Genomic DNA, 21,738 nt, shown 5'->3' with positions numbered 1-21,738 from the left:
ACCTGCACCTCCCATTCCATTCACTTCCCCGCACTTCCCCTTGCATGTCTGTTCAAACATTTAACAAATACATACAGAATTTAAGGCCTATGAAAGTGAGCAGCTCCTGACAGTTAAATGTTTGTGCCAGGGTGCATATTTATCTTAAGCAACAATAGAGAGTTTTTCTCTACTGGCATAATATATGTTGCTCCCTTACACCCCATTATGCCCAATATTAACAGCCTCAGATATACAGATGACACAACATTGATTGCAGAAAGTGAGGAGGAATTAAAGAACCTCTTAATGAGGGTGTGAAAGAGGAGAAAGCAAAATATGGTCTGAAGCTCAACATCAAAAAAACGAAGATCATGGCCACTGGGCCCATCACCTCCTGGCAAAGAGAAGGGCAAGAAATGGAGGCAGTGAGAGATTTTACTTTCTTGGGCTCCATGATCACTGCAGATGGTGACAGCAGCCACGAAATTAAAAGACGCCTGCTTCTTGGGGAAAAAGCAATGACAAACCTGGATAGCATCTTAAAAAGCAGAAACATCACCTTGCCGACAAAGGTCCGTATAGTAAAAGCTATGGTTTTCCCAGTAGTGATGTATGGAAGTGAAAGCTGGACCATAAAGAAGGCTGATCGCTGAAGAATTGATGCTTTTGAATTATGGTGCTGGAGGAGACTCTTGAGAGTCCCATGGACTGCAAGAAGATCAAACCTATCCATTCTTAAGGAAATCAGCCCTGAGTGCTCACTGGAAGGACAGATCCTGAGGCTGAGGCTCCAATACTTTGGCCACCTCATAAGAAGAGAAGACTCCCTGGAAAAGATGGAGGGCACAAGGAGAAGGGGACGACAGAGGATGAGATGGTTGGACAGTGTTCTTGAAGCTACCAGCATGAGTTTGAACAAACTGCGGGAGGCAGTGGAAGACAGGAGTGCCTGGCGTGCTCTGGTCCATGGGGTCACGAAGAGTCGGACACGACTAAATGACTAAATAACAACAACAACAATTAATGCTGAACCTACAAAACAAAAAATATTGCCTTAAAGGAGGATAATTACTTAGCTATTTTCTTTTTCAAAAGGTGTGCGTCGTGGAATCTAACTGTATATAAAGCAAATCTGAAACTACATTGTGGGAAAGGCATTCAAAACACACTATGTGGTGTTTTTGCAGATGTTATCCAGGGATGATGTTGATCTGACGTCAGAACACTGCTCTCTATAAATATTATGTACCCTACAGTAAATGTCATAAAATTATAGACACCCAGGCTCACCAAATATCTACTGTTCTTGTATCATATATGGCGCATTCTCTTTTGTATTTAACCTCCAGAGATGAATTTTGTATTACAGTGTTCAAAGTTGGACTACCAACTTGGCGCTTGTGGATGTAATGGCACCCTTAATGTCTCCCCCTGGTAGTGGCGAAGCTTCAATCTCTGGCGGGGAGGCGGAGAGCAGGTGTGGGCGTGGTGTGTGTCCTGGGGGAGTGGTGCGCCACCTGCAGCGCGTGGTGCCCAGTGGGGGGTGTAGCCGCGATGGCACCCCACCGGGATCATGCCGCCGGCACAGTGCACTCCACCCGCACCCCTGTTCCTCTGCCAGTGCCCCCTGGCACCACAAAACCTCTCAACTCTCCTTCTCATTGCCCCTTTGGTCATGAGATGGTGAGGCAGGTTACCTTTTTCTCCCTTGATTCTCTTGTCCACTTCCTCTTTAATTTTTTATTGTCTTTTCAAGGCTCAGGTTAACTTTAATGGATCTGACTTTCACCTAAGATTGCTTCAAAAAGTGAAGTATGTTTTGTGCTTTCTCTGGGGGCTCATCCAAGGTAGGGAAGAGAGCAGTGCCCATAGATGGTGGAGTGCCCATCGCACTCTCTCAAAAACCCAAAAGTTCCCATTGGTATAATTAAAGTTGGTGGCTGCTGGTTTTGAATTTGTTTGATACCAGCCATCAGATAGATTGATGTCAGGGCTAGTTTAAGAGACTAACCCCCCACCCCCCCAACAGGAAAGCTGCCCAACACATTTTTTTTGTATAATGTTTAACACTTTAAACCTTCTTGCCGTGTGTGTTGTGCTGAACACATACAGCATTTCTGTGTCAACAGTGCATATCTTTAGAAACAGTATGGGGATGCTGCATACATTTGCACTGCTACATGGGGTAAGAAACTTTCGCGTAAGGATTTTTCGGCAGCCATCACCTAGGAACTGTAATATTTAAATTAGACATCATGTTGAACAAAGGAGCGAACAAGCAACTATTATAACAATCCCTTAACTGGGATGTAGCAGCGTGATGTTTCTTTGTGTATTCTTAATTCTAGTCTGTCTTTCTAGTCTTGCATAGGAAAAGGCAAGTTACATATATTTAGGGTTATTTACTGTCATTTTATTATTTTTAAAATCTGAACCTGACTATTTTTATTTATTTAATTTATATTTTGCCCTTCATCCAAAGATCACAGGACAGTTTGCAGTATAAAAAACACAAAATACATAACAGCAGCAGCAAAACACAGCACCCGTCATAAACATTTAAGGCTATAGATTGTTTAATCAGCCCAAGGCTTGGGTCAACTTCAGCCAATCATTGTAGACAGTACTGAGTGAAATGGACCAATGGTCTGACTTGGTATAAAGCAGCTTCCTAGCCTATCTTCCAGGTATGAAAGAATGGCTGTGACATATTTTACTTATACAGCAGGCTTCTGCTTTTAATTTGTAAGATGGCTGTAAGGTGGAATGATATCCTTATTCAGTGAAATCATAAAGCACTACTTAAATTTTTAATTGTGCTTTTTTTAAAGACTGACCGTTAATAAAAGCACACAGTAATTCTTTTTCTTATTAATTGCACATTCATTTAGAGTTGAAACCCCCCTTTAAAAAGATTGTTCAAAAACATTTGTATTGCCAAAAGTGAGAGGGCAATGTAGTCGTTTTCTTGCTATGTTTTCTTTAAAACAAATTATGTGTGGGTTCTGTTGTCTATTGGCAACCAATATGTCTATATTTGCATCTCTCTCACTGCAGAACATGGCATGGTATGTTTTGCTTTTTAATAGAATAGCAGATTTTTTAATGGCTCTTTGGTAAGAACATATAGGAGTTTCCCATTATATATATTAACAATTTCTGGAAAAACTGGGCAAGACTCTGCTAGAGCCTATAGATTGTATCCAATTAAGTTTTCCCCAGAGCAGATCCATTGAAATTAATGGTCCTAAGTTAATCATAGAGTTGGAAGAGACCCTGAGGATCATCAAGTTCAGGGGTCAGCAACCTTTTCCAGCTGTGGGCCGGTCCACCGTCCCTCAGGCCGTGTGGTGGGACAGACTATATATATATTTTTGGGGGGGGGGGGGAATTAACAAATTCCTATGCCCCACAAATAACCCAGAGATGCATTTTAAATAAAAGCACACATTCTACTCATGTGAAAACACCAGGCAGGCCCCACAAATAACCAGACCTAACCAGAACATGGAGCATCATCAAGGGGGCTGGGTGCAGAATGTCTGAATAAAACTGCTGCCAGAGACAGGATACATATCCAGGTGATGTTGAGGATCCAGGAGGGCAGCAGTACTACACAATTGTTGTTGTCATTGTTTAGTCGATTAGTTGTGTCCGACTCTTCGGACCAGAGCACAGCAGGCACTCCTGTCTTCCACTGCCTCCCGCAGTTTCATCAAATTCATGTTGGTCGCTTCTATAACACTGTACAACCATCTCGTCCTCTGTCGTCCCCTTCTCCTTGTGCCCTCCATCTTACCCAACATCAGATTTTTTTCCAGAGAGTCTTCTCTTCTCATGAGGTGGCCAAAGTATTGGAGCCTCAGCTTCAGGATCTGTCCTTCCAGTGAGCACTCAGGGCTGATTTCCTTCAGAATGGATAGGTTTGATCTTCCTGCAGTCCATGGGACTCTCAAGAGTCTCCTCCAGCACCACAATTCAAAAGCATCAATTCTCCAGGCGACAAGCCTTCTTTGTGGTCCAGCTCTCACTTCCATACATCACAACTGGGAAAATCAGTAAGGGGGTCCTAGACAATACAGCTCTTAAATTAAGAAGCTGCCAAAGATATGCCTTTTCCTGTGGATCCCAACTTCTACAAAGTGGTATTTGCTTTACCAAATGCAACTTCTGCCTAATGGATGAAGGCATCAAAGATACTTTTCTTTCCATACATATATTTATCCATTCTGAAGGAAATCCCTGTGAAACTGGTAGTACATGGGTTGGAAGAAACATCAAACACATGACCAGGTTTCATCATGCTTATAACACTAACTCCAAAATTCCATATTTAAACTGGTTCAGTATAAACATTGATCAGAAAGGTAGGGAGATAGGAATTCTGTAAGGAAGACTCCTCTACTCATCATACATTAGTACTCTTTGGTATATCGCTGCTCTGAAAAGTCAGAACTGCTCAAAAATTATCCCAGGAATGTTCACCAGTCCACACACTGTCATATTCCAGTAACAACATTGACCATGAAAAGGTTTTGGGAATCAACTGATTAGAAGCCAAATTTTCCCTGTCAATCTTTTTGGTGCTAGACACTGTTCAATTTCACACTTTGATCAAAAGCCAGACTGGGAGAAATCCAGAAAGTTAATAAATGCTAAATGAACCCAAATCTGATCAGTGAATGTCTACTTTTAAACTACTCCCCAAAGAGCAGGTGGAAAATAGAACTCAAGATATGAATTTCCAAACAAACCACTTGAACTATCAAAAGGCTATTACAAAAGAATGACATTGATGAACCGGTGGCTCTGCAAATATTGTTGGATTCTAACTTCCATCAGCTGCAGCCAGCATGTCAATAGTCAGGCACGATGGTTTTGGTCCATCAACATCTGGAGAACTACAGATTCCCCCACCCAGGCACAGAATGTATTTTCACAATTCTCATAGAATTTTATAAGATAAAAAGCAGTGCTAAAATTATCTGATACATCGTTGTACAGAAAACGCATAACTGATTGTTTTTATACTTACTCTTGTGTTATTCCTTTCAGCTTTCAGTTCAGAAATTTCTTCTTCTTTTTCCAGTAGTTGTTCCCTGCATGCATTTAGCTCTTTTGTAAGTGCAGCAAATTCCTGCAAAGATGGAGAAAATATGCAAGAGGAAAACATTTAGCATGAAAATATTGTATTGATTTAATCTCCAATTTCAGAAAATCTAACAGAACTAAAGCTTGAGTGCTGGAAAATTTCTGAGAACTTTTGAAAACAATGGGAATGAAATGCCTCTCTCAGATTAATATGAAGGGCCTATGCCCTGCTTTGAAAAGTACCAAAAGTCTAGAGTTATATTCCACTGAACAGTAAAATATGCTGTCAGGTGTCAGTATAAGGTTCGCATAATGTATTTTAAAATTCTTGTAACAGAAGCCACCAGTACAGTCATACCTTGTGTTACGCTTGCTTCACATTGCGGCTTTTCAGGTTACGAACGCAGCAAACCCGGAAGTGTTTGCTTCCGGGTTCCCTGTGCGCATGCGCACAGAAGCAATCTGCGTGCTTCGCGTATGCGCAGTAGCAGCACTCTACTTACGGACTTTTCGGGGTGCGAACGGCACCCTAAAACAGGTCATGTTTGTAAGTAGAGGTACCACTGTATTACATTTTAGGGCAAAACTGTCTGTTTCCTTAGCACTCATATGTCCCCAAACCTATGTTTTCTGAGGTAACATAAATGTGTGGCTGAGTCCAGGGCAATTGTATGGGTTAACTGACATGCCTTTCCATCATCTGCCCACTATTCTGCAAATGCCCCCACCCCCTCATTCTGGCTTAGTTCTGATCTTGGAGATCAGGTGAATAAACACTGGATCAAAACTGATCAGGAGGAAGCAATTTGCCACAGAGAATTGTTGGCAGGAAAGGAGAGCTGAACACTTTCCTTGCAACTATATCCTTCCATCTTTTAATTAGCATTATAAGGTAAATCTTTGATGAAAGTGTTTTCTGTTCAACACAGTGACATTATATATACCCGTGGCATAGTAAAACACACATAGTATTATTGATCAGTCCCATGCAAGTTCACCTCCTATGCCTTTCAAAGCCAGTGAGGCTACTATTGGTATTGACTGCTACCAACCACTCACCTGGCAGGATGGAACTTGTGGGATATGCTTAATATTTTAGATCCACCAGCCAGAGCCCAGTACAAAATGGTAGTTGGGTGGGAAGACATATGCTAAGATTTAAAAAACATGGTGCCTCTGAACTCATACCCAGCCTAGGAATTTGTGATCATTATCTGAATGAAGCTTACAATTCCTTTCACACAAGAATCCACTACTGGTTTTCCTGCCAAACTTCTTTTTCAGCAACCTATGTAACTTAGGAATGGGGAGGATTTTTAGTTGTTGTTATTAGGCGGCAGTTGTTATTGACAATCTATTGCAGGCAACGGCAACCTTCAGCCCTCCAGATGTTTTGGACTACAATTCCCATCATCCCTGACAACTGGTCCTGTTAGCTAGGGATCATGGGAGTTGTAGTCCAAAATATCTGGAGAGCCGAAGGTTGCCTATGCCTGATAATACCCTCAATGTCTCAAAGAATGCACACAATAATCTGAAGCATATATGTCACTTCGTAAAATGGTTTTCCAATCCATTATGTTATTGTATTCTAAAGACTCTTCTGAAATAATTATACCTTAATAATATAATTCACTTAGTTTAATTAAACCACGGTGAAGCAGATCAATACAGTACAGAGAGAATATTAAAAGCTTAAGCAGGAGTGGATTCTGCAGGAGAGTGTGTCTGAGGTTTTTATAAGGTTAGGCAGTAAATTACAGATTTGATGATTTATAGTTTTTGCAGAGGTTAATCATTCATCACTCTGATGCAGTAACTGTTTAAACTAAAATATTTGGATTTCAGCCAGCTTCATCTCATCGAGGAACTAAAATTGGTGTTTTGACTTAGCTGCTTTTAGTTGATGACTTGTTCATTCATTATTAGAAAGGAACACAAAACCGCTTACCATTTTGGCAGCGGCGGCAGTTGCAGCCTGGCATGGCTATGGGCAAACTGGGAGGGGAGATTATTTCCCATGGGGCCAGCTGGTGTTGTCATCAGCCTCAGCTGACCATGGGTAAATGGACAGTCTTGCTATGGAGTTACTTGGTCGCTGTATTTGGGACCAGGGAAGAATTGGGCCTATCTGGCAACTGTCACAACTTGCTGACAGAAAAAGGCATTGAGTTACATCCTTAGCCTAAACAGAGGAAAGGAGTCCTACACACTACTTCTTGATCAAATATCAGGGTACCCTGGTAAAGAGGTCCAGGGGGAAGGATTCTGTCTGAATGCCCGGATGGGGGCAGTGGCAGAGCTAGCCTCTTGGGCACCTGGAGTGGACATGCTGTCTAATTACTTTTCTAAGCTAACATCTGCAGTGACATTCACACACATATATCCATCTGAAAGCAAAGGCTTGCCTTCAAAACTATTGTTTCAATTGTATGCAAATCTATATGGATTTAATCAATTACTGTACTTAATCAATTAAAACTAACTTGATTTTATTGGAACAAAAGCCCAAATTAATACATGCATTGCTTGCATGTATTATTTAGACATCTCAGTATTGCTGACACCAGATCCCTCGCCCCCCACAAACCAGTAAATTTATTTTGGTGTTAGGGGTAAAAAGTATCAGCTTAAATTTTCTGCTTACCTGCACCTAGGCAGGTGGCACTGTGGGTTAAACCACAGAGCCTAGGGCTTGCCGGTCAGAAGGTTGGCGGTTTGAATCCCTGCAATGGGGTAAGCTCCCGTTGCTCGGTCCCGGCTCCTGCCAACCTAGCAGTTTGAAAGCACGTCAAAGTGCAAGTAGATAAATAGGTATCGCGGCGAGAAGGTAAGTGGGGTTTCCATACGCTTCTCTGGTTCGCCAGAAGCGGCTTAGTCATGCTGGCCACATGACCCGGAAGCTGTACACCGGCTCCCTCGGCCAGTAAAGCGAGATGAGCACCGCAATCCCAGAGTCATCCGTGACTGGACCTAATGGTCAGGGGTCCCTTTACCCTTTACCTAGGCTGCACCTAGCTATTCAAAGCTTTGGCTTCTCTGTCCTGAAAGGAAACAGACAAAGATCTTCTGCTGGGGATATAATAGCAGACCTTCCCCCGCCCCCCGAGATTGCCTCACAGGAAAATTAAGCTTTTCTTTCTGCTTTAAAAATGAGATTATTTCCGTCATGCTTGACTCCTGAGGGATGAGTTAATAATGGGGTAAGACAGCAGTTTTGAATTCATGCTTGACAAAAGCACAGGTAAATGCCATTTGTTGACACAAAAGTTATTTTAAAGTTGGATGTGTAGCTTGGCTCTTAGGCACCGTCGGATAGCTGAGTCTCTAAGAATACGTTGCCCCACGTTAAAGCACAGGAATGCATGCTTTTGTTCTATGCAGTTACATAACAGCTTGTGATGATAATGACCTCTGCTCTGCATTTGCCTCATAGATGCACAGAAACCAAAGGGATACTGTCATCTAGAATTATTGTTTGCAGCAGAAATGTTGCATGGTCAGTCATAGTTTGGGAGGCCTCAAGGTAGAAACTGCTGCATAACTAATACAGTTTGACAGATCAAACTGCACTCTTAAAGTTTACAAGGCAACTGTGGTGTTACCACACCAATTAAAAAGTGAAGCAGGAAAATTACTCAGCAGATAATCCCACTTTTTAATCCTGAAATTTGAAGGACTAAACATGTTGCACCACATGATGTTTAATTTTTTTATAACACACTTTTGGAAAGGGGGCTTCAATAATTAAAGAAAAACAAAAAATAGAATTGCCAGAAGATTATGGGGAAAGAATAACTAGCTTTCTGATGCTACATGGTATTCCATGAACATGAACATTTATCAGGATAGTGTTCAGAAACAAGTCACAAATATCTATGGCTCTTGACACATAAGTCTGAAAAAACACATGCTTCTGAAGAGAGATACCAGCTGCTGTGCCCACTTCTGACCTCCATGTCCTCATCTGCTCTCTGTGCACAGAATTTATGGGTTGGATCCAGATTTAGGCCACATTCACCCCATACATTTAAAGCACTATGAGACCACTGTCATGGTTTTCCCCATGTTTGGTGCTGAGAGTTTGCTGAGATGCCACTATTCCCTTCCCAGAGCTTTCTGTGAAGAGGGCTTGATTGTTAAAACTATGCTGCGAATTATAGCTCTGTGACGGGAATAGAAGTCTCCCTACGACTCTTAGCACCCTTGAGAAACAGCTCCTAGGGTCCTTTGGGGGGCAAATCATGACTGTTTATAGATGTATCATAGTCAGGGCCGGATTTAGGTTTGATGAGGCCCTAAGCTACTGAAGGTAATGGGGCCCTTTATATGTCCAGCTGTCCTTTGTCAACAAGAAATTGTTGCTGTTTTTTGTGTGGAATATATGCTATATGGTAATTTTTGGACCTACAGTAATAGGTATCTAAAGCCATTTGCACATAACAAACTATGTATTTTATAAAAGTAATTGATATAGAAATGAGCAAACCAGTGATATTTTAGGGAGCAGGCTAGCAGGTGGGGCCCCATAGGAGACTACACAACACAAAACACTGTTGCTGTATGTAGGTTTTATTTAATTTGTTTTTTATCTTATATTTTGGAAATGTAGATCCAGTTTTTTCCCCTTTAATTTTTTGGGGGCCCCCAAGAGAGTGGGGCCCTAAGCTATAGCTTGTTTAGCTTATATGTAAATCTGACACTGATCATAGTGCTTTAAATACATGCTGTAAATGCAGCTTTAGTCATGCTTAGGAACAGACCCCGTGAAATCAATTTCAGTGATTAATTTATCATTGATTTCAATGGGGGTACAAGTTGCACACATGATCTGTGACACAGCAAAAAGTAGGAATCCAGATAACACGGAAAAGTTCTACCCAGGGAATGCTCAGAGCACACAGTGCAGATGAAGACTAGGAGATGGGAGGTAAGGACGGTGAAAGTGGTCGCAGGCATCTTCTACATAGTCTCATTGTAAATGGTTTCCGACAAGGTGAAAAGGTGCTGACAGTGATCCTCACTCTTCTTTCCCAGCTTCCTCTGAACAAGAGAAACATTTACCGCGTGCACAAATTCTTTTGCCAAATAAACATTCATATTTCATGTGCAGTAAAAGAAGGCGGTCTTTTTGAGGAGAAAGGGAAAGAAAAAGCACCCTGGCACAGAAATATTGTTGCTTTGTGTTCAGCTCGGTTAGGTCTGTCTGCGATTATCTTTTTTGATCCACAGACTTAGAATTGTTTTAGATAAATCCCGCCCGAGAACAGAGATTTGAGTTCCAAACATTTGCCTTCAAAATAATTAAGCTACTGGTTTCATTGACCCATCAAGCTGAGGTGTGGACAGCTGTGAACTTGAGGAGAGAGAAACTCAGTATGACAATCGTATGGCACCCTTAATGGGAACAGATCTGTTAATTAAGCCTGTGATGAGGCTGACACCTCAAGAGAAGGTGTCCCTACAATGTCATCAGTGATCACGTCTGCCATATTGAGACATAATCATCTGCTGGAGTGAACAGCTTTCTCTAGAAAGGAGATGGGAGTCTGATAACAGGAGCAATCATGAGTTTTTATGCAATAATTTTACAAAGTTTGCAATGGTTTAAAAATGCAGTGGCATGGTTCATATGACACAGAAAGCCCTACTATGGTTTACTGGAACTGCACAAACATATGGGCTTCCAAGGAGGAGCTTGAATCTGGTTTGCTCCTTTCTGGTCCTTTCTGCTCCCAAGCCATGCTTACCTAAGCCAATGGCTGTTGAACATGCCATCCAAATCCTGTTTTGTGGGTTTGTCTAGAATTTCCCCATCAGCCTGAATAAACTTTAGAAACAATGCACGATCATATTTCTCAGTTGGTTTGACTAATATTTCAGCCATGCACACAGTCCTTCCTTTTGTGCCTTAGGATGTTCCACATTTATTTAACACAAATCTATTTTTCTATATTTCATTGTCATGTCACGTTCCATACAACCCAGATGTTGCACATTATGAAAGCCTTTTCAATTAATATGCAACATCTAGTGCAACATGCCTTCTACTTTGCACTGTCAGAGTGGTAGAAAATTAACATTTGTTCTGCCAACATAATGTCCAAATGCCAGTACTATAAGCTGACCTATTTTATATAGAATGCTTACACAATGGCAAGCAATTTTAACATACAACTTAGGATACTGCACTTCAATGGGAATTTTGTAAACAGAAGGAGAAAGTCTAATTTTAGTAGATTTCTGTGCTTTACTGTTATTGTTCATCTTGAAAAGGACATTTGGCAAGGCAATTGTTTCAAAATGCATACAGATGTATGTATTAAAATGTGTTCTGTCTGAAAACACAATTTCGTTTTACAAACAACAAACACATGGGTCTCATTCAAGATTTTCCCAGCTGACATGGGGGAAGAGGAAGTGATTGTGGCTACACAATGGCTCAAATCCAGAGAACAAGAGACTCAGCAGGAAACTGCATGCCTGCTGCTTTGATCATAGATCACCTTCACCCAAACCTAGCTGATGATCAGCACTGCCAACCCCAATCATCTCTTAAAGATAGGGGGAAAAGAGGATCTCAAATTCCCACATATCCTGGAAACTGACATGATTGGAAAAGAGACCATGCACCATTCTTCCATGTTGCCAGTAGGTAAATGGGAACCAATACTGTCACAAGGACCTGCCTACAAATTCTCATGATACAAATTTTGGTATCCTCTCTCTGCTGGTCAATATCAGTTTCATCACTGACCCAAGAGGTGTTTCACAACTCATTTAAAATCATCATCATAGAAAAACCTATGGATACACCCATCCTCCTATATACATAAACATGCAAGGCTATCTTCCTGTGTCCACCACTGAAGGATCTGTTGTGCCAAATCACAATCCTGGATTTGTATGAGGTCAGGCTGGGGCAGGGGTGCAAAAGAGAAGGCAGGCTGCACAGCACCAGCAGCCGTCAAAAGAGAGTGAGAAGGGAGGGACCCTGACAGGGGAAGAGTGGTGGTTTAAAACAACAGCAGAAGTTTGAGTAAAGCAGGGGTGGAGGTAACTGAGAAGGAAACGGTGGTTTTTAACCACGGCAGAGCTTTGAGTAAAGCATATGGAGGGGCACAGAGGGAAACTGTGGCATTAAACAGCAGAGGTGAAAAGGGGGCTGAGTAGTTGCAACGTGTGGGAGGAAAAAGGCACAGCAAGTCACTAGAGGGGCTGGTGTGCGTGTAAAGGGGCTGCACAAAAGGAGAGGGGAGCAAGCACGGACATGAGGGCATGAGGGTGAAGGTGAAAGCAAAGGTGCAAAGCAGAATTGCAGAAGAGACGACCAAAACAGCATCAAAAACAGGGCCGTGAAGGGGAATAATGAGCTTAGTAGCTGCATGGGATGGGAAGGGAATATCTGCTCACCTGGGACTCCGGGTGGGTGGCTGTTACAGCATGGCATGGCAGTGGTGGGTTCAGGGAGGCTGCTATCTTCCAGGCGCGGCCAGGGAAAGGGATAGCTGGCACTGCCCACCTCTGGCCAAGTCAGACACTCAAGAAAGGGTGGGCAGTGCCCGCTGCAATCTCAGCCCAGCCTATTTAAGGGGTCGTCCAGGTGTCAGCTACCCTCTTGGCTGATCGTCATGGGATTTTTCCATCCACCCAGTCTTTAGGGGCCCAGTGGGGTAGGGAGGGCGGAAGTGGGCACATTGCCTATGGACCTTGCTGTGGTTAATTCGGTCGCCATATTCAGGGCTCCCTTTCTCCTGTAAGCAAATGGGCTGGGCTTGTAGGTTTTCACCTACCTCGTAGCAACCATCACAACTTGGGAGGATAAGGCATTGGGCTGCATCCTTAGTCACCTTGTTAGAGGGGTCCAGGAGGGATGTCTCTGTCCAGGAGTCTGCTGGGGGGACCAATGGGCCCATACACCTCTCCCAACAGTGGCCTGGGCGGGGCTGTGGCATCCAATCCATGCTGGAGGCTACTCCGCAGCAAAGGTTTGACCCCACTAGGTTCCCATCAGGTAGCAGGTGGGATACATGCCCAATGCCTTAGCCAAACCTCCTCTTTCCTGTAATCAATAAAGTTGTGGCCTAATTCAACCCAATACCAGTCTCCTGTGTCATTCTTGTGGCCTTCCCTTCACCTGCCATGGCCGTTATGCATCTGTGCCTGCAAAACTCCAGGCAGTTAGTAAGGGGGAAATGGCAGAGGGATTGGTGAGCAGGGGCAGGGGCAGGGGCAGGGGCATAGCCCCTAGTACCAGTGCTTCTTTGTGGGGGTACTCAAGGGTAGAAGAAAAGCATTGGTTAAAAGCGTGACACTTACTGCAACAACTTTATTGTGAGCATTGGCACCTTATTTCTAAAAGAAAAGCACTGCCTAGTAGAAATAAAAGTCTAAAATCACTCTATACAGTGGTACCTCGGGTTAAGTACTTAATTCGTTCCGAAGGTCCGTACTTAACCTGAAACTGTTCTTAACCTGAAGCACCACTTTAGCTAATGGGGCCTCCTGCTGCTGCCGCGCTGCTGGAGCCCAATTTCTGTTCTTATCCTGAAGCAAAGTTCTTAACCTGAAGCACTATTTCTAGCTTAGCGGAGTGTGTAACCTGAAGCGTATGTAACCCGAGGTACCACTGTATATGGTGCATGCCAATAAGAGAGCTGGCTATTCGGTTTATTCAGTTTGCCATATTGTTTCCTTTCTATATTAGTTTACAAACTTAAATAGATTTTCAATCATCTACAGGACTTTCACTTGCTTGTGCTCACTTAGCAATGAGTAAGACATTTGATTAAAAATGCCCAGTTCTCTTACTTTTTGGTAACTTACACGATATAGGCTTTACTGGTCTTTATGAAACATGTTTTTTTAAAAAAACAAAACAAAACAAAACCAATGGTACATGCCTCATTTATTTTATTCTGTTATCTTTGAGAGTCATGTACTATTTAGAGTGATGGCCTATGAATGACTTGACAGCAGTACGTGTTACTTTTTCTGAAATAGTGACATGACTCATCCCTCCCCCTCGACTGTCCTTTGATTTCTCAAATACCTTTACCACCTGGACCAAATTATGTAAACTCTTTTAGGATAGGACAGAGCCCTGAGTCACCCTAACATGACTTGAGAATCACACTGAGTCTGACCAAAACTATTTCCTCAGATGTAAAAATAAACACGTTCCCCAGCTGCGTTACTCATACCTTGTTCTGTATGGACATTTGGACACACTTAAAACAATGAATTGCGTAAATGGGTGCAGTATCTTTAAACTTTGAAGACAGTAAGTGGGGCAAAATGGTGACGACCATTCAAGGCTCAGCATACAACAAAAAAGAATCAAGAGATTATTCTGCAGGTAAATGTGAACCTATCACCAGAATTTTCTAATTTCAAAAGCAAATATATCAGCAGAAAAGCAAGTAGTCTTCATCCTTTCAAGGCCCTTTCAAGCTCAGAAAAGTTGTGCCTGCATAACTTCTCTTTTCTACACAGCTATTTAAAGATACAGACATCCTGCTCTGTTTGCATCTGGTCACTCTTTCTCTTTGAAAGCTTCTAAAACAATGAGAAAAGAAAAGTAATAGCACTAATGCAACTTATACTGCACTAGAGTAGGAAGGGTGGGAGAGAACAGCTTCAAAACTTTTTAAGAAGAGGAGCAATGGCACCCTCTGCCCCAGCCCCAGAGTAAACTACAGAACCTGCCTGATCCTGCAGATGAATGAGGTGATAATAAGCAGAGGCAGATTTAGGGGAGCACAACCAGTTTGGTTCCACTGGGAGCAGAGCTTTGGGGGCACCACAACTATGATGCAGTATGGAAGGCAAGAGGTGGGGGCACCAAATTTTGACATAGCACAGGGCACTTGAGATGCCAAGGTCTGCCACTGTAATGAGTTATTCAAGTTCTACAGTTGTCAGCATAGAGGGGATCGGAAAATAAGAAAAACAATCACGTAGAGGCGGGATATTTCTTTCCTTTTCTTTGATGGGGTTCCTACTTCATGCCAGCACTCCCCCCTGAAGTTCGGTGATGCTTACTCCCAGGTAACTACAGTATAAAATACAGTACAGTATTTTAATCATGCTTCATGACTGATCAGGGACAGCAATGTCTAACATGCCAACCTTTGCTAGCTCAAGGTATGACTATGAACTCCTTTGGGGACGTGGTTATGACAAGTATCATGACAAGATCCTACTCTACAAAATTTACCAGCACACCATTTGTTGCCACTCATCTTAGGTGGAGGTGTGTCACCCACTTGTGAGGTGCAATCTATCAGCAGGATCAATGGTCTAAAGAACAGAACTGAAGATATGTTTACCATAGAAAAATTATCTCCTCTTTAGCCACTTGACCAGTCATTAGTAGTTGTTTTCTTAATCAAAATCTGCATAGGACACACTACTTTAAATGTTCTACCCTGGATGGAGTGAATGAGGTCAGACTAGCAATGAAAACATAGAATATGGCTGAATGTTTGCCTCTGGACAGATTCCAATACCAAACAAATTATTCAATGGCAGTATTGTCACTCTGCAGAAGTGAAGGATGGTAGAGGAAAATTATTTAATCATACAGCCCAATAAAACAAAGAGAAGGTCAAAAAACATTTTGCCGATATTGCTGCATTTTCTTTTTTTTTTTAAAGCACAACTGTCTCAAGGCCATAGAATGAAACAGTTTTGGCATCCATTTGTATGAATAAATATCTAAAGAGGGTAAAAATGTGTGTACTTAAACACATCTTTCTAGACAGGAAGAACTACCTTCTGAACTAGAACAGTCCACCTTTCAAAAAACAACATTGGCAAGGATGCCAGAGAAGTTATTTTCTAGGATAATAGTAATAATAATAATAATTTATTATTTATACCCCGCCCATCTGGACACAAAAGCAAAGCAAAGCTTCTATGGATTATGCCAGTATTTCGACTTCCGAGGGTGTTCAAAAATTGAGGCATTTACTTCTGGGTTTTCGGCATTCGAGTTCTGAAACGTTTGACTACAGAGGCGTTCAAGAGCCAAGGTACCACTGTACTATGAAAGGCTTGTGGTGGAAACCACTCACAGCACTGAGCTTGACCCCTGCTCACTTCTACAAACCCACTCAAGAGTTCCTGAGTTTCCTGTGGGCAAAATATAATGCTGAATTAATAGAACTGTAACTGTTACCCCATGGTGCCAACATTTTTTTAAAATGACTACTTGTTTTTAAGGAAAATGCTATAGCAATGAGTTACTACGTCAAATCATACATTCCTTCTGTATTTTCAAGTTCTCATAATCATTTTAACTAAACTGTCCTTTGAGTTTATATCCTAGCTGTCGCAAGAAATGAGATTTTAAACTGTGACAGCTGAGCTTTGATCAAAATAAGACCTTTATAATGAAAACGTTGGCTAGTAAAGGCTCCACTGCTATTAAAAACTGGGCAAGTAGGGCAGCTCCATTAGCTTATACTTAGCATGTAATGGATATCTACTAAAAATACAGCCAAGCTGTTGTGTTAATGTTGTCTCCCACTAAATTGATTTTTAGAAGAAGAAAAAAATCTGCCAATATGCGACATAAATCAGAACCAGTTCAGCATGATGTTGTGGGGAACACACATTTTATATCCACACAAGTTCCGTGACCACCTTTCCCTGGCAGGCTTGAATCTTGTGGAGTATTTCTGCCGGATGGGGCCACTGGGGACAACTCAAAACGGAAAGGGACAAACTCGGCTTTGAAATTCAAGCCAGTGTTTGGATCCAGGAAAGCAGTTGTGTGTTGGAGAGGAGATGGGTTGTAGGAATAAACAAGAGAATGAAGAAAAGTATAAGCTGGCTGTAGGAAGCCAGATGACAGAAGCAAAGACTTTTGCTACACAAATGACACCCCCCCCCTTTTAAGAGCAGCTACATATATGAGTAAGAGCTAAAGGGTACTCCTTGATAGAAGAACAAGAACTGTAGGAGGGAAATCAGCACGGCTTCTCCAAAGATAAGTCCTGTCCCATTAATGTTTTAGAGTTCTTTGAGAATGACAAGCAGCGTGTAGATAGGGGTCAGACAGTAGAGAATGTGCATTTGGATTTGATGAAGTCCCTCACCAAAGATTCCCAAATAGGCCTAGCAGGTAGGAATTTTCCTTAAGTCCCCTTGTGAATACAGAATAATTCCATGGACACTGCTCATGAAAATAGGATGGCTTTGTACATTTCACATGCTACTTTCAAGCATGACTGCAGAACCTGTGGCCCTCCAGATGACTAGGGCCCATCAGGCCTAGTCAGCATGACCAGTAGATTGCTATGATGGGAGCTGATCTACAGTGGGTAGTTATGATGACCACAGGCTCCCTAGTCCTGGTTTAAATCAATAGCACACAGCGATGCTGGGCCCCATCTGCACTATACATCTAAAGCATTATTATTATTATTATTATTATTATTATTATTATTATTATTAGAATTTCTATGCCACCCTTCATTAGATGATCACAGGCTGGTTCACACTATAAAAGCACAAAAATGCATACCGCAGTAACAAACAAAACCAATACCCTCCCCCCAAATAGTTTAAAAGGTCATAGATTGTTTAACTAGCCAAAGGTAAGTGTTTTTGCCTAGTGCCTAAAGATGTCTGACAAATGTGCGAGGCGAGTTTCCTTAGGGAGATCATTCCACAAGTAGGGAAACACCAAGTCTTGTTGGTTTAACTGTCAACTCCTCTTCCAAGGGAACTCTGGGAATTGTACCTCTCTGGGGGAAATAGGGGTCTCCCAACAACTCTCAGCCCCCTTAGCAAAATACAGTTTCCATGATGTTTTGGAAGAAGTGATTACTGTTTAAAGTGGCATGGCATTACTTTAAATTTACAGTGAATATGGTGCCTTAGTTATAGTTTCTCTCTTTTTGTCCAATAGATCCAGCTATTCACTTTATTGATGTTTGCCCTAAGTGGTGTACTACAACAAATGAAACTCTGGTATGTAGGGAAACATTTTCAAATGAACACAGCAGACCCAAGAATCAAGCAACAAAGAAGCATATACAAAGAACTTAAAGCAAGGCAGTGTGGCACAGTAAATGTAAAATTCTTTCTTTGCCGTCATTGATGCCATGTTATAAAAGACTGAGAATGTGAAGGATTTGACAGCTTGCACCCACTAGTAAGCCGAAGGTTAAAGGTTAGAAAAACATGGCTTTCACAACTAAGTGCTTTCCTGAATATTAGAATTATCAAATCAGTAATGCTGACAGGAAGTGTCTTTTGCCATGTAATTAATCAGATATAAACATTGCATGTCCAAAGGGAAATTTTATAATTAGACATTACAACTGGGACTTGAAACATGCCCCTTTCCAGGATCATCCATTCTTTCTGCCCTCCACCCCACCATAATTTTCAGTTTCCCTCCATGCCCCAAACAGACACGACTGTAGTTCTGTGCAAGTTCAGTTTTCACTGGGTTGCTTTAGGGAAAATCTTTTGGGGGCTCCCCGCTAGCATTTTGTGTTCTTTTTGTACTACATACATTTGGGTTCTCTGATGCTGCTAATACCTTTCCTCTTGCATGTGGATGGCGCCATGTTGGCTACATAAGAATTGGCACTCAGGAGGATGAATATGCTTTTGGTAAATATGGTGTGAAGTAGGGGTGGCTCCCTCTACTCACCCACTCAGATGCTGTTGGACTCCCCAAGTCAGAAAGGCTTGATGGAAGCTGTAGATCAGCAAGGGGGTGGGGGTGGGAATAGGTTAGCCACCCTGATATAAGGTTTAAACATGGTGCAGGTATACAATTTAAAAGACAAGTGCTAATTATTAAGTGCACCTCATAAAATACTGCTTGCAACACATGGCAGTGAAAATTATATCCTGATTGTCAGCCAGTTCATTAGCATGTATTTTGATTGGTACTTAGGCACAAATGCAGACACATTGAGAACTGTTAGTTAAAAGGACTTTAAAAATAGACCAAACCCCAACTCCCTATTGATCTGCCTCACAGTTGTGAATTGAAGATTGCAGCCCAATAAATATTAAATGATTATCTTGTTATATTTACAAATTCCAGGGGGAAACGTTCATGGAGGACTCCATCAACAAATATATAGCTAATTTGTATGGTTCCTTTTACAAAATCCATCCAGTGCAATGTGAGCAAGAAAGCCAATATCTGTTTCAGCAGTACCGCACACCTAATGCTTACAACGTTATCGGTCTTGCAGTAGTATAATAGTTGTAGCCAACTAAGTTGTGCTCAGAAAAGATGCACTGATGTTAATGGGCATGACTAACTTAGGTTCATTAATTTCAGTGGGCCTACTCTGAATACAACTTAGACAGCCAGTTCTTGACCAATAAAAAAATGAAGCACCTCAGTCACAAAGCTCAGAGCAGTCTGACAACAAGGAGAAGCTCACACCATTATAATGGTGGGGGGGGGGGGGTTGCAAGGGGAGAAAGTTGACCAAAATCACCACCAATTTACTTTAAAGGATAAAGAAGAAATATGCATCTTGCTTGCAATGTTCTCTTTGCTTAAAAAATACATTAGAAATTAAGTTGACATCTTGGCTTGACTTCTTTAGCATTGCTTATTGCTGGGTGTAAGTGGGACCGAAATAATAGTTATAATTGGACAGTTAATCACAGCAAAGACTTCCAGGGTTGTGGTTTTTTTGTTTTTTTACGATAACACACTGAAGTGACACATTCAGAAATCCAGCAGAGAAAAGAGGAAAGTGGTGTCTGATTTCAACAGATGTTCCTGATCAAGGATGGTGAAGAAATCAAGATTAGTGACATCCTGCAGAAACAAACATAACAGCACCCTGTCTGAATGCTATGATCATTCATGTCATTAGAGGAGTGCTAAAAGCATAGCAGGGAGGAATAAACATTCCAGCCATTAATTAAACACCTAAGCCATCAATCAGTGACAAAATCATTCCCTGGGCAAAACTTTCAGCCATTTCTAAAGTATAATGAGCAACCTAAACAGCTGGAATAAAACTACAATAGCCTTCCTGCTCTTTGGATGTCAGTGATGAAAGGAACCATCTACAAATGGGCCCATAATGCTACAAGCCTCACTCTGCAATGCGTAGCATTCATAGAATAGTAGAGTTGGAAGGGACCCTGAGGGTTCTCTAGTCTATCCCTCTGCAATGGGGGAAGTGCAAACGAAAGCATCCATAACAGATGGCCATCCAACCTCTGCTTCAAAACCTCCAGTGAAGGAGAGTCCACAACCTCCTAAGGGAGTCTGTTCCATGTGCAGGTAACGCTCCGCTTTGCGAAGGCAAACCTCGCACCAGACATGCAACAGTATGTCAAGGAGCATTGCGCCTGTTCTCCCTGATCTTTTGCCTTCTTGGCTAGAAAACAGGGTTTTCCCCCTGACCGTTTGTCCTCTCACAAAGTATTTGCTAGACATAACGCTTGGCTGGAGCATGACGGGGGACGCAGACGTAATCAAGTATCGGGGGGAACATTTAGGGGAAACACCTGCTGACACGTGTATTTGCTAACGCTGGAAATGTTCTTAGATAGAAATACGTTCAGGGTGGTTTCACTACTTTTTCCAATTGTTGACTTCTGCTAATAAAAGGAGCCTCTACAGAGCTAGCCGGCAGCTTGCTTGGAGCATCCTTGCCAGCGTGCTTCTGCACAGCTCACCTGCATCCAACCTCCCGTCGTCTCCGTTATTCCTACAGTTCCATTGCCAAACAGCTCCTTTATTCTATCCCAACCATCAACACGGATGTCTGTTGCTGCAGCAGATTGTAATGATCATAACTTATCATCTTCCCCGCTGCACAGGCTTCCACAGGCTGCTGCAAAAATAGCAGACAGCAATCATACCAGCCTGATGCATCGAAAATAGCTCTGAGTAGCCTTGAACTATAGAAGGTGGGAAATGACAGGCAAAGAATATTTATGATCTCAAAGGAGGCTGCCATGATTTTGGGGGAAGAAACCCTTACTTCTCTTTTCAGGGTAGCCTATGCAATACCAGAAGTGCAACAGTTAGATGAACAAAGTCCAGATGCAGACACAACTTGTATGTCTCATTGATGGAAAGCTACACAAGCTCCAATACTCGGGAAACATGGGAAGTGAAAAACCATGTTTCCTCTGCCCTGCTTTTCTGTAACATCTGAAACCATCAGCAAGGAAGTCCTATGCCTTTGATGTGCTTCAATAAATAAACACCATAATATGCCCAGGTTTCTCTCCACTGAACTGGGTACCAGAGTCTTAATAACAGAGTCCCCCCCCCCAACACACTACCAATCTCAGCATTTGCAACTAAGTGTTGGGTCATTTGCTATATTTTTACCCTGCCCTTTCTTCCCCAAGAACCTAGAGTGGCATACACATAATCAAAACATTTAATCAAATCAAAGCATTGAAAGCAGCCACATCTGCATTTGTGCATGATCTGATACTCCGGAAACCTGAAGATCCAAGAGTGTGCCTACAACAGCCTTTATGTGTAAGCTCTGTAAATATAGTGCCATTAAGTGTGGATGGACACCTATAAAACATTTATTATGTTACCTTTCCTTTAGAAAGCAGCAGATAGTCAGCCACATAAACACATGCATAACCAGCTGTTGAGTATCTTCCAGCAGTAAAAACAACCCAATACAGCAGGCA

At 42.0% G+C, this 21,738-nt stretch overlaps 1 protein-coding gene across 11 annotated transcripts in view; it reads right to left on the bottom strand.

Annotated features, from left to right (window-relative positions):
* The window catches only part of PPFIA2 (PTPRF interacting protein alpha 2), a 265,886-nt gene that overhangs the window by 90,351 nt on the left and 153,797 nt on the right, over nt 1-21,738 (bottom strand). For 6 of the 11 annotated variants that reach the window (XM_080971456.1, XM_080971454.1, XM_080971458.1 and 3 more), the window contains one exon: nt 5,018-5,119. In XM_080971456.1, coding sequence (XP_080827582.1) covers nt 5,018-5,119 — 102 coding nt within the window. Of the gene's footprint in view, nt 1-5,017; nt 5,120-18,745; nt 18,794-21,738 lie in introns of all 11 variants that reach the window. The other 5 variants (XM_080971449.1, XM_080971453.1, XM_080971455.1 and 2 more) reach the window with 1 other exon arrangement.

Source organism: Podarcis pityusensis (genome assembly GCF_964106645.2).
Source record: "Podarcis pityusensis genome assembly, chromosome: 10".
Classification (NCBI taxonomy): domain Eukaryota; kingdom Metazoa; phylum Chordata; class Lepidosauria; order Squamata; family Lacertidae; genus Podarcis; species Podarcis pityusensis.
This window is presented reverse-complemented; position numbering and strand designations above follow the sequence as displayed.